This window comes from Suricata suricatta, chromosome 4, assembly GCF_006229205.1.
Source record: "Suricata suricatta isolate VVHF042 chromosome 4, meerkat_22Aug2017_6uvM2_HiC, whole genome shotgun sequence".
Classification (NCBI taxonomy): Eukaryota; Metazoa; Chordata; class Mammalia; order Carnivora; family Herpestidae; genus Suricata; species Suricata suricatta.
Genome location: NC_043703.1, coordinates 157112285 through 157125884, shown reverse-complemented (window position 1 = coordinate 157125884; position 13600 = coordinate 157112285). Strand labels below are relative to the sequence as shown.

Below are 13600 nucleotides of genomic sequence, written 5' to 3'. Positions count from 1 at the left end.
TCAAAATCCGAAGAAGGTAAGATGGTACGGTATCCAGAAAAAAAGGGAGGGATTGCAGACCTTGGAAATGAAAACGGAGACCTCGGAAGGTGGGTGAACAGCCAGACGAGCTCAAGGGTGAACGCGCTGGGCGGTGCCGTGGGGGGGCGGGTCTCTGCGAGGGCGGCGCCGCGGGGGGGCGGGTCTCCGAGGGGGCGGTGCCGCGGGGGGGCGGGTCTCCGAGAGGGCGGTGCCGCGGGGGGGCGGGTCTCCGAGAGGGAAGCAGGCACGAACGTTGTGGTCTGTGCTAACGCTCGAGGTTCCCCTTGCTCCCCGCACGTCAGCCAGCGGGCCCTCCTGGCTCCTCCTGGCCACTGCCAGCACGTACCCACCCGAGGCCCGTTGCTTCCTGTGCCTGGAGCGCTTCTCCTCTTCACATCGCTCGGGTCCCTCAAAGGTCACCTCCTCCATGAGGTCCTCCCCAATAGAGTGCATTTTGTTGAGTGTTTTCAGTGCGTTTCCCCATGAGAGCAGGACCTTCGGAAGACACCTTCACTGCTGTGTTCTTGGAGACTTGAATACGCCCAACAAATGGTGGTGCTCGTGAAGGGGCCATCGACCAACTCCATTCGGTCTTAGATGCTTCCAACCTGGGAGATGAGGGTGGGAGTGGCTGGTGATGGAGGAACTGAAAAAATAAGGAGTAAAATTGACCGAAAATTCTCAATTTAATGGGGCAGGAGTGGTTGACATGCTACCAGAAAAGGAACATTTAAATATACGTTTAAAAAACAGTAATCGCTAGAAGAAAGGAAACAGGATGTCCAACATCTAAACGTTAAAGGGAAAAGCAGTCCGAAGAAAACAGTGTATGTGGTATCATGGAAGAACAGGCTGGGGAGGGGAGAAATGAGAAGAAGCTTGGGAAACAAAGTGGATGGCAGAAAGACATTCAAACATAGCCCTAATCGGGGCACCTGGGTGGCTCAGTCGGTTAAGCCTCCAACTACAGCTCAGGTTATGATCTCACAGTTTGTGGGTTCAAACCCTATGTTGGGCTCTGTGCTGACAGCTCAGAGCCTGGAGCCTGCTTTAGATTCTGTGTCTCCCCCTCTCTCTGCCCCTCCCCTGCTCCCACTCTGTGTGTGTCTCTCTCAAAAATAAACATTAAAAATTTTTAATTAAAGAAAAGCATATCTCTGATCAAAATAAACATAAATGGGCTAAATTCACCTAATGCAGCAGATTGAGGCTCTCAGACTGGGGTAAAAACGCTAATCAGAATGGGATTCAAAATTTTAAAAATTAAATGGGTGAAGAGATACTTCAAAGTTCAGAGTTAACCCAAAGGGGTGAGAATGGTCACAAAACCGTGTAGATCTGGCCAGCACTGCTGTGAAATCTTAGAACGCAAGAACAGTTAGAAATAGGAAACAAATAGGATACTAATGCGATAATTGCATAACCATCACTGGAGACTAGTACATCTCTCTGGAACTAGAAGACCAATAGAACTGAGAGTCGATGGACACAGTGACCTGTGTGATAGTCCTTAACCTCCGAGAGGAGAGAATTCTTGTGGAATAGAAATTCCAAGAAATGATCTGCAACTCAACGGAGGTGATGGTCATATTATGTTGTGAACGTGCTAAATGACACTAATGGTAAATTTTGCATGTATTTTGCCACAATAAGAAAACTGTCCCAGAGCACTGGAAAACAGAAAATGAAAAATCTGTGCTTCTGCAAGACCAAGAATAGCAGTCACCCTCAAACCAGATAAGAATAATAAACACATAAACTGTGACTTTTTTTCCCTGAATACTTACTGCAACTTAAGAACTCTTGCAATAAAGGAAAAGAAATCAAGCTGCAAGAGTAACATTCATATGGATGCCTGAGTCCTCCTGGCAGAATGTGGCAGTAGAGAGGGTGTGGCATTTGAAACCAGGAGAGTTGGTTTCCCATCTTGCTTCTTTTGTCAGGTTACTTAGTTCCAAGAGAATATGTTAGCTGTGAAATGAGCAATAGTGAGTAGCGAACTTTTTTGAGCACCTGCAATGTGCCAGGCATTTAACTAGGTCACTAATAGTTCATTACTTAATCAACTGAACAGCACTCTGAAGTAGATATCATTGGGACCATCTACGGCTCAGAGAGCCAAACTATGGCTCAGAGAGGTTAAATGACTTGTCCAAGGTCATACAACTATCAATGACAGAACAAAGCTAGATTCGTGTTAGGTCCCCCTAGCATCACAGCTGCTTTCTATCTTGAGCAATTTATGTCCACCAAGTTTATGTCATCCATTTGGAGGCACTGTTGGCTTCTAAGACTCCCTGTATGATACAAGCATGTATCCAAAATGTTCTCTTTGGGAGGGGTGTTGGGTGGCCTGTGGGAGGTGGCATTGGATGCCGGCATATACCAGATACATTACATATGTACCATCCCAAGTCTGGGCAATCCCAGCCTTCATGTTTAGAAACCTTTTTAATAACAGAATTTGCCTTAAACCATCCAGATCTGGCTTCAGAGTCTGCAAATGGCTCTTTCAGGGAAGACTATGAACCAAGGGCGCGTCCAACGTGGAAGCCTTTCGTTTCTGTTTTAGTCTGCTTGCTTAGGCAGACTTCCCAGCTCAGAAGGAATTAGCATTTTAATTAACCAAACAGTTGGAAAGCCAGTGCAGAGTTTTAAAACCCTTTGTGTCTGGAGAAGGAACAAGAATCCATGACCACATTTGTGATTCACTGACTATTCTGTCCCAGTTTCCCTGCGCCTTTCTTGAACTCTGATGAGCGCTGATTTTCCCAGGGGCGGCAATCCACCCTGCTGTGGGTGAGTTTGTGGGTTTGGTTGAAATTTTTGGTCGAATTGCACCCCCAAAAATATATCAAGGTCCTAACCCCTGATACTTAAGAATGTGATCTTATTTAGAAATAGGCTTGTGGCTGATGTAATTAGTTGAGACAAAGGCTCACGGGAATCAAGTGGGCTTGTAACCCAGTGTGGCCCGGGTCTTAAGAAAAGAGTGACAGAGGAAGATGGCCGCGTGACCACCAAGCAGATTGGAACGAGGAGCCTACAAACCAGGGATGGCTGCCAGACCACCTGATGCTGGAAGAGGCAAGGGGGGATTCTTCCCTTGAGCCTTTGGAGAGCATGGCCCTGCTGATACCTTGATTTTGAAGTTGTAGCTTCCACAACTGCACGAACACTGTCATTTGTGGAAGTTCTTAGGAATCCTAGCCCACAGCCTATGAGCATAAACTACAGGAGAACGTGTTGCTCGGTAACAACAATGCCAGCAAAAATGGATTTTTTTATTATGCAGTAGGCACTGTGCTAACTGCTTTAATCTCTGAACACCTCTAAGAGCTGGGTCCCATTTATCTCCATCATGCAGATGGGAAGACCGAGGCTCAGCGGGTGAGCAACAGGCCCGCGGTCACACATCTGGGAGGTGGCGGAACTGGGGGTCCCTGTGAGTGCATCTGAATGCAGAGCTTGAATTAGTCATGAGCAAGCTGCTCGTCCAACTGCTGGGCGGCTGAGCAGTCGGTCACTGTCTGCTTAGCTCAGGCTCCTCCTTCCTCCAGCTCGGGGTGTCGGAGGGATGCCTCTGAGCCCGTAGCTGTGTCCATTCGGGTGGGGCCCCGGGGCTCCCCGCGGGCCATGGTTTCATGGGGCGGCGTTCCCGACACAGGGAGCCCAGGGCTTCCAGAAAGAGTCTTCTGAAGGAGGACGACACAGCGTTGTACAGGACAGGGGTCACCGCTGAACTGACGTAGACGAGCGTGTTTGTCACCAGGTAGAAGTAGTGGTAGAAACTGTAGAGTGTGCTGGAAGAGAAACCCAGAAGGTGTGTCAGACGACCCGTGCCCCGTCACCACGTCTGCCCCTCTCTCCTGGAGACTGCGCCTCTCCTCCAAAGGGCTGGGTGAGGAGGGCCCGTCTTCTGCCCTGGGGAAGCACAGTGTGAATTCAGTATGTTCCGTGCGCACCTGCTGCCCTTGGCGGAGGCACTCCCCCCCAGCCTCTGAGTCCCTGCTCCCAGTGCTGTATACTGGCCCCTGCACAGGAAAGGTGCACCTGCTCATGGATGGGGGAGGGGGGCCTTACTATCTTGCCCAATGAAACCCCAGAGCCTCACATAGTTGAGTATGATCTGCAAGATGCGGCTTCACTAAGTGAAGGCCTGGTCCCTGCCACAGAGACTCTCTGTAGCAGGAAGGGCTTGGCGTGCGTGTGAAGGCTGCATGGAGATCTTGCGAAGAGGCATTCGTTGACACAGCTATTTCCTTGGAGGCTACATGGCCTCTCTTCTCTTGGATGTTTGCCTTCCTCTTATGACCAGGCGCATGGTGAATTCCCCGAGGAAGACAGTGGAGTCTCTCCTCTTTCCCGGTTGCGTCACAAAGGGTGTAGGTGGTCTGGTCTCTGCCCAGCGGGCCCTTGTTTGCGCCTCGGCTCATGGCTCTGAGGTGTCCGCCCCTCTCCTTGTGACAGCACAGCCCTCCCCTTGCCCCCAGCCTGTGGACCGCTGTATCCGTAGCCCTGGTCACCACTGAGATCTCTCATTCACATGGCCTTGAAATGGCTAGATAATGCCCTGTTCCCTACCCCCTACCCCCTAGCTCAGAGAATTTGAGGGCACAGACTGGCCAGGACCAACTAGAGTGGAGGCCAGAGTTCCAGAGGGCCCAGCAACTGGGAGTCCCTGTGGAGAGCATAGCAAGTCCCAGGCCCAGGCCAGTGGCCCTTCCCTATGAGCTGGGGCCCCTTGGCCGCACCTACCCAGTCCACCCGTCATCCGAGACGTAGCAGTACATGAGCCTGCGGGCGTGGTACGGCATCCAGCAGATGACATATACAGCCACGATGGCTCCTGCAGAACAGTGGGGGAGGGGCAGAGCGCCCGAGAGCAAACACACTCAGTTATGCCATCTCCAAGGAGGAAATGCCAGGCTGACTAGGGCATCTCCCTGGAACTTGTTCCTAAAGTCCAAGGGTTGGAAGGGAACTTTGAGGCTGACACAGTCCTTTCTGGATCTGTAGCCAAAACGAAGGTTACCCTAATGTCTGGGTGAATATCCACTCTAACTCCACCTGTACACTGAGAAACTTCTGGAGACTTCTACAACCTCTAAAACCCTTTCCTGGCCACTAGAATATGCTCTCAGCTCAGGGCTATTCCCATCTGATTGTCTATCTGCAAAGACACCTGAACCTAAATGTCCTTCTGCCTCATAGAGCCTCTTCTCTTCCTTCTGATGGGCTGATGGCCCCGCCATCATCTAGCCCTCAAGCCATGAGCCGTTACCCCCTGGAGCCAGTCTATTAAAAAGCTCTCCCTTAGCAACTCTTGCTTCCTCCATCCTCACCTCTACTGCCCCTCCCTGGGGGTCATGTCTCCCCTCCACTGGACGGTGATGGTAGTCTCCTAATTGGCCTCTTCGTCTCTAACTGCCTACCCCGACCCTCCCCCATCTACACCTGCCGTGACTGGCAAATCCGTTCTGTAGTCCCCATGTGGCCTCTGGGCCAGGATATGGACATTATCTGGGAGAGATGCAGAGTCTCGGGCCTAACCTGAGCAACCGATGGGGGCTGAGCACCCTCTTTTACAGCTCCCCATAGTGTTGGTTTTGTTTTTGCTCAATTAAAATTTTTTTTAAAAAATCCAAGTTAACATACAGTGTAATAGTGGTTTCAGTAGAATTTAGTGATTTGTCACTTACATGTAACATCCAGTGCTCATCCCAACCAGTGTCCTCCTCAAGGCCCATCACCCATCTAGCCCATCCCCCCACCCACCTCCCCTCCGACAACCCTCAGTTTGTTCTCTGTATTTAACTGTCTCTTGTGGTTTGCCTCCCTCTATTTTTTCCTTTCATTCCCCTACATTCACACTGTTCTTAAGCACACAGAAATTTAAGAAGCACTGCAGAGCCCACACTCCAAAGATCGCTGGGCAAAACATCTCAAAACATCTCCCTGCATTCTTGGGCATGGACTGTCAATGACGACCTGTTGTCTGCGGAAGAAAGTCCAGGCACCGTCACGTGCTGCCTCTGTTCCTGTCACATCGTATGGCATTTAGCTCTTACGTTTCTGTCCTATGTCCAACACTGGCATTGACGAGTGCAGAGATCTGATCTCTTATTCAGTCTTCCCAGACCTTAGTGAGTGCCTGCATTACTGCGAGTTTGTGGAGAGACCTCTGCTTTTCTGTGCCTCTTAATAGTTCCTCTGCACGGCCAAGTTTACCCAGATACTTAGGAAGACCAACCAACAATCAGTGTTGTATCAGGAAAAGTGGGGAGTTGGTGGGGAGCGGGCGGGGGACCCAGCTGGTCTGAGTCCTCAATGCTGGGGCTTCAGGTCCCTAACTGCTGCTGCTCCCGTCTCCATCCACAGGCCACACTCCCTGCGAAGTGACCAGGTACTCACTTGTCTTTATGTGTTATTGCCCGGAGCCGGTGTGGGTTTCGTGTATGGAATTCCCACTCTACCCTGGAATATACTACCAAGTCTTATCACCTGTTGGTGATCACGTGATTCCCCTGGGGCATAGAGAGAAAGGAGGCCTGGAGAGAGGTGGTAACTTGCTCAAGGTCACTTGGCCTGGGATCGCGGAGGCGGCCTGGAGCCCCATCCCATCCTCTCTGGGCAGCGTTACCAAGCACTTAACTGAGAACCTGGACGCTGTGCCGGAGGCCGCGGAGCCGGCTGGAGTCCTTGCGTCTCACCAGGCTGGCATGGCTGTCCAGGGGGAGCGCCCTTCTCTCCTCTTTCATCAGCTCCACGTGGTTGGGGACGGCAGAAGCGGACGGCACCTGGGAGCTGAGGGCCACCAGGTGGCTCACAGTGACGCCATTCAGGAAGGCAGTTAATGCCAAGGGGAGCACGAAAGACACCAGCACGTTCACCTGTAAAGGTAATTCCAAGGCTCAGGGTGGCCCCAAGCCTCCATGATGCTGCGGTCCTCGGGAGGTGCCCAAGGCCCAGCCAGGAATCTGCAGCAGCAGGATGGGGTGAGAGCAGGATTACAAGATGAGGTTGAGAAAATCCTCAGAAGGATGAGAGAGAGAACCCTAAAAATAGGAGAGGAACAAGAACATTTGGGATTAGTTGAGGACACATCGTCTAGGTGATAGAGGTTCTAGAAAGGAAAGAGAGAAAATAGAAGGGAGGAAATCATTTTTAAAAATAAACCACTTTGAAGTAAGGCTTCCCCAAAGCGAGGGATATAAGCTTCCAGACTGAAAGGCTGCCTGGGGGCCCAGAACAATCGATGAAAACAAGCCCCCATCAAGGCCCGTTCTTAGGACTTCTAGCGTGCTGTGGATAAAGAAGACCTGGAAAGCCACCACAGGGGTAAAACCAGGCACTAACAAAGGATGGGGACCAGAATGGCATTAGGTTCCTTAAGGCAGCAGCAGAAGCTGGAATCGAGTGGATCGATGCTTCACAATTTGAGGGGAAAGCGGGTTCTTTCGAGAATTCCATGCCCGGCCATTCTACAGCAAATGTGAGGATAATCCGGAACATGTCCAGACATGGAGATTCTTAATTTTTCATCTTCTGTGGGCCTTCTCTCGGTGACTGGGGGTCACAAGAGCATATGTTCCATCAAAATAAGGTTGTAAACCGAATAAGGGGGAGGACCTGGTCTCCAAAAAGAGGATGTTCGGTGCAAGAGCAGAGCGATGCGAGATGCTGACTGTGCACCTGGTGCCACTGGAGTGGAAGAGAGGGCTCCAGGGGGCGACTGGAAAATGAAACTGGTGGTTGACTGGATGGATCTGCATATACTGAAATCGTACTTATACTTCTGGTAGGGAAGTTAAAAATGCATGAGAAATAGATGCCTGGGAAACTAAGCAAATTAAAAAACCATTATTACTATTATTTAAATGCTATTTATTTATTTATTTATTTAGGAAAGAGAGAGAGTGAGCAGGGGAGGGACTTAGGGAGAGGGAGAGAGAACCCCAAGCAGGCTCCAAACTCCGTGCAGAGCCTGAAGTGGGGCCTGATCTCACAACCACAAGATCATAACCTGAGCCCAAATCAAGAGTCAGGTGCTTAACCAACTGAGCCACCCAGGCTTCCCTAAAAAAGACCATTTTTAATAGCAAGGAAGCAAAGGTAATATTTGGAAAGGAACTACAGTAAAAATATTTGACATGGTTCATCTGCAGAGAAGGTTTTAATGTAGTCCCGGTATAGAAGTAGAGAACATGAGACTAGCTTTGTGCCCTGATGGGATTAACTCGGGAGGGTGGTGGTAAGTGTGTGTGGGTGCACGGCGTGGAGGGCGGGGATGGGAAAGTGAGAGGGCGGGATGCTCCTTTCCTTTCTCCAGTTAGGAGACGCTGGGTAAAATGTGAAGACTGTGAAACCCAGCAGGTGCCTTCTTTAGAAATACGTAAGTGAGGAGCACGGGAGGTGAGGGTGGACGGCGGCTGTCCCTCAACAAAAAAATATAAACCAAAGTGTGAAGGGGCCCTAAGGGGGCAACTGTTTCCCACAACAAGCCTTGTATTTTTATATGATAATGTTTGACTTATGATAACAAGTGTACTATATAATACCCTGTTTTTTAAATGTCTAATTTTTTAAATTCAAAATATTTGTATTATAGGGTGCCTGGGTGGCTCAGTCGGTTAAGCATCTGACTTTGGCTCAGGTCATGATCTCACGGTTCGTGAGTCCAAGCCCTTTGCTGTCAGTGCAGAGCCTGCTGCAGGTCCTCTGTCCTCCCTCCCTCTCTTTCCCTTCATTCTCTGGTTCCCTCTCTCTCTCCCTCCCTCTCTCTCTCTCTCTCTCACTCAAAATAAACTTAAAAAAGAAAAGAAAATATATCTACAAAGTATATGTACTATAGAGTTTTTCTTCATTGGTTTTGTGTAAGCATTTTTAAAACCCTGAACATTTAAAAAAATTTATTACTGAGAGACAGAGAGAGACAAAGGATGAGCAGGGGAGGGGTAGAGAGAGAGGAAGCTACAGAATCTGAAGGAGGCTCCAGGCTCTGAGTTTTCAGCACAGAGCCCAACGTGGGGCTGGAACTCACAAATTGCAAGATCATGACCTGGGTCGAAGTCAGATGCTTAACTGACTGAGCCACCCAGGTGCCCCCAAAACCTGAACATTTTAATGGCGCTTTAAAATCAGTACAAAATGTCTGGCTTGGGAGCTGTACCTCTCTAAGGAGTCACCACTCATGCTGTTTCCTTAATGCATGCTCCCAAATCAGCACCAAGAGAAAAACAAAACTGTATGTTGGCATTTGTTGGAGAACCAACCAGCATTTTATCAACAGCATCATACTTATTATCAAACATAACTTTGCTATCAGACAAGACAGAAGTAGAAGGTAAAAATATAGTCATACATGAATTATTCATCTTTGGGAGTTTTGAAATGTTTCTGGAAAAGCTGTACAGGTTTTTTTTTGCACTTTGAAAAACTATGAGAAATTTTCTTGGTCAAAAAAAAAAATAAAACCCCACTGATTAATATGGACAGTGAATAAGACAACACTGAAAAAGGAAGGTGGACTAAAATAATCCCAATTTGAGTTTGGTTATTTTGTTGTGCTAATATAGACTGTATGTCTCACGTTAAACATTTTTTAATATACCATTTGTTGACTAAGGCTGTTAGGCTGCAGGAATTGGCCAGTAGAATGTCAGGAGCTTGCCTCTGGCAGATTTCACAGTTTCTACCGCCTTGGTCCATCAGCGGCACATCAAGCAAGCTACGCGAGTGGCATATTCACCACACAGACCATGCCTGGTGCTTTCCCCCCTAATCCCAATTCCAAAATAGGTACAGCCTGGAGGCTACCGCCGTAGTCTGTGAACTGGGGGAACTTGGTGTCCTGGCCTTTTGAGCATGTAGTTGCTCGTTCATTGCCATGGCCGCCACGGGGTGCCGCAGGGAGCCTAAGGGAGGCGCTGCAGTGCTCTGACCATTCAGCTGGATCATCCTGCTGGAGCTCAGAGCCTGTGAGAGGCTGCTGAGAGGTAGACGGGTGCCCTGCACACACTGCTCCATGGCTATAATGTGCTCGGGCCACCATGGTGGCAGGTGGTGTGTGGACTGGACCGATGCGATCTCCGGTCACCTGTGGTCCACCTGACGTGGTAGAAGGAGCAGTTCCCACTATTGTCAGCGGCGTCCCCCCCTCTTCTGGCTGCTGTCTGGAGCCCCTACATAATCACTCCCATTAGTATCATCCCTGTTCTGTTTGCTGGTGTGTTTGTGGTTTTGTCTCCCTTATCATCAGGTCCAGATTGGACAACCTGCAAAAATATCTGATGTAGGAAGTGGGTTTATTTTTAAATGAGGGATCCTACCTTGTCAATTCTAATTCTCTATAGTGACCATAGTAAGCATCTTCTGGAGTGAATGGAATGTTCTCTAATCCGGTTTAACTTTATAGTTTTCCAAATTCTTCTTAAGGCTACAAGTGATACATGTATTTCTTCTGAAATCCTTCATGAATATTGAAGATTCAGGCCTCTCTTTTATATCTCCACAAAATCCCATGGAGTTGGATATTCTGTAATGGGACTGAAGATGGCTAGTTTTGAAAAAAAATTTAATGTTTTTAATTTATTTTTGAGAGACAGTGTGAACAGGGGAGGGTAAGAGAGAGGGAGACACAGAATCTGAAGCAGGCTCCAGGCTCTGAGCTGTCAGCACAGAGTCCAACGTGAAGCTGGAACCCACGAACTTTGAGATCATGATCTGAGCCAAAGCCGGACGCTCAACCGACTGAGCCACCCAGGCGCCCCTAGTTTTGGTGATTTAAAAAAAAATAGAAGGCTGGAGTGGGTTATGAAATTTATATATTTAGAATCCCCCCCTCTTGTAATTTATGTACCCCGTAATGTTTGGTCACCACTCTTGCAACACTGGGAAGAGTGTAGACTTTCAGAATTAAGTTGATTTCAAATCTGGGCTTCTCTTAATGCTTTATCTTTGCTAAGCCTCTCCCCAAGTCCTCTGGACAATGGGGTCACAAGATCCAAATTGAGGCGGAGATTGCAAGTATTCAAAGTGAAAACACAGGCCCCGAGCCTCCCTCCCTCTTACCAGAATGAAGACTTGGAGCGTGGCGCGGCTCACCAGCACGGTGCACACGCGCGAAGCGGGCTCCGGCTCCCCGCCAGCCTTCTCCAGCTCGTGCCTCTGCCCCATGATGACAGCCATGGGCAGGGCGAGGCCGAGCGAGGCGGCCCAGACGAGCGACAGCAGGCGGCGGGTGCGGCGCGGCGACAGCAGGCGGCGGGCGCGCAGCGGCCGGCACACGGCCAGGCAGCGCTCGGCGCTGAGGCCGGCCACGCTGAGTACCGTGGCGTAGGCGCACAACTCGCGCACGAAGTAGTAAGCGCGGCAGCCCAGGTCGCCGAACACCCAGGGGTAGTGGAACCACACGAAGTTGTAGAGCTCCATGGGCACCGCGACCAGCAACAGCAGCAGCGCCGAGAGCGCCAGGCTGAGCACGTGGTAGCGCAGGCGCCCGGGGGGCCCGGCGCGCCCCTTCAGCACCACGCGCACGGACAGCGCATTGCCCGCCGCGCCCAGCGCGATGAGGAGCGCGTAGAGAGCGGTGAACAGCACCTTGGCCCAGAGGCGCGTGTCCACACCCAGCCGGGCATCCAGGCTCCGCGCAGGGCTGGGGCTGGGACTCGGACTGCCGCTCTCCATTCCTCTCCCGTGGCCAGCGCTCCCTCCTTCTCCCTGCACCGAGACTGGGCGAGCTGCCCGGAGAGGAGAGCGAGCGCCTCCTCCTCTTGGGGAAACCTCCAGCCTGGGAGGACCCGCCCCCGCGAAGGGTGTCCCTGAGCTAACACCGGACCGCGGACCAAACCGGACTGGGACAGCGAGTGTAAGCCTGTTTCTCCGTTCACTTCCGCGGCACTTCCGCCCAGGGAGCACGTGCTGGGTGGAAGGTGATACAGAAGGGTTGGGCCTGACTTACCAGATGGGTAGTTTTGGGCAAGTTTGGTTTTTTTTAACCTTCCTCCACCCATTTCTCCATTTAAAATATATGATCTACATGACAGAATCTCTGTTAGTATTAAATGAACCAATCTGTGCGAGAGCTCCAAACCTGTAGCATAAATAGGCATCCTGCCAGCGTGCTCCTGGGCCCGCTTGCTGTGCTACTGTGTGTAGTTCCAGAGACAGCTGGCCAAGGGCTTGCCAGAGCGTCTGCAGCTGTTACTCTTCGTACTAAAGGGCCGTCTGAACAGCGCACTAATATCCTCCAGGGACTGCTTTGTCACTGTCAGATGCATCCTGGGGGTATCAGGCTTTCCCAGCCTTTTAGGGTGTCATTCCCATGGAGCAGGGGGAAAGGTGCGTTACTATGTTTGCAAACCTTTCATTAGTCTCTCTCCTTAACACTTGTAAATGCCAGAACTTTAAAAGGCCCTTACTTAGCTCTCTCTTAGAACGCCTGATACTTGCTGGAGCCCAACCCAGGTCTCCTGATGTTTTTGTCTTTGGTAAAATTGTTATGGCTCCGTGACAGTTTCACCTTCCATCCAGTTACTTAATCATACGGTCAGAGTGTGGGCTGAGCGTTCAACAAATGGATTTGGGGGGGATGCAATTGAGTCTACAACAGGGATTCCATACATGTGAGTTTCATACAGCTTTTCTTTGAGCAAAAATATCTGCATTAATAAAATTTTCATTCTTTACTGGGTTTTGTGTTGTTCAATAAGGCCTGTTGCATCTGGGGAAAGGCAAGGTCCTGCTTCCCTTTGGAAGAATTCTCCAAATATTCGGTCTCCCAAGGTCTAGGTTAGAATAGTGGAGAGGGCAAGGCGATTCGGATCAGGAGGCGTGGATATGAGTCTCAGCTCGGTCATTCACTAACTGTATGTCTAAGGCAAGCCATCAGTCACCTACTCCTGTGAGGCAGAGCACTGAGCAGACAGGAGTCCAGAACTGGAGTCCCCAGGCTTTGACTTGAGAGTGTTAAACCTTAAACTCTTACGTGTCAGGAAAGCTCGAAGACAAAAGTAGCAGTTTCTGGTTTTTCACTTGTACTGGTGGGGGTGAGTCTCTTTCCCAGGAAGGAGTGTCAAAGATGCGAAGGAGGCATTGTTGCTTTTTTAGGACAGCTCTAGGTAAGCACCCTCAGTCATGTAGAAAGAGGAGGCTTTCCTCCGTGTCTTCTATGGCCTCTCCAGCCAGGCCAGAGGTGGACTTCAAAATGCAGGTAATATAGAAATGAGGAAGAATCAGCACCAGTGACTGACCCCATGGGTGCCCCCCCGTGGCCAGTATAGAGGGCTCACAATTTCTATCACCTAGGGGACCCGCTGTTTCCACTTGTAAATCTCTTTCATGGATTCCCCTAACCTGAAACTCTTTTCAGGGAGTATATCTATGTTATGGATGCTCTGGGCCTAGAACATGCTTCTTTCATACCCATACGAACCTAATTTTGCCTCTGAATAAAAACAAATCACTGGGGTGCCTGGGTGGCTCGGTCGGTTAAGTGTCTGGTTTCGACTCAGGTCATGATCTCACAGTTCGTGGGTTCGAGCCGCGCGTCGGGCTCTGTGCTGGCAGCTAGCTCAGA

At 50.1% G+C, this 13600-nt stretch overlaps 1 protein-coding gene across 1 annotated transcript; it reads right to left on the bottom strand.

The window, feature by feature from the left end:
• Positions 1 to 3271: 3271 nt before the first annotated feature.
• On the bottom strand, positions 3272 to 11753 carry NTSR2 (neurotensin receptor 2). The gene is given in 5 exon segments (XM_029936362.1): positions 3272 to 3647; positions 3650 to 3824; positions 4780 to 4870; positions 6677 to 6914; positions 11095 to 11753. Coding segments are annotated over 5 exon segments (1206 nt in total). The 5' UTR covers positions 11710 to 11753; the 3' UTR covers positions 3272 to 3560.
• Positions 11754 to 13600: the final 1847 nt, after the last annotated feature.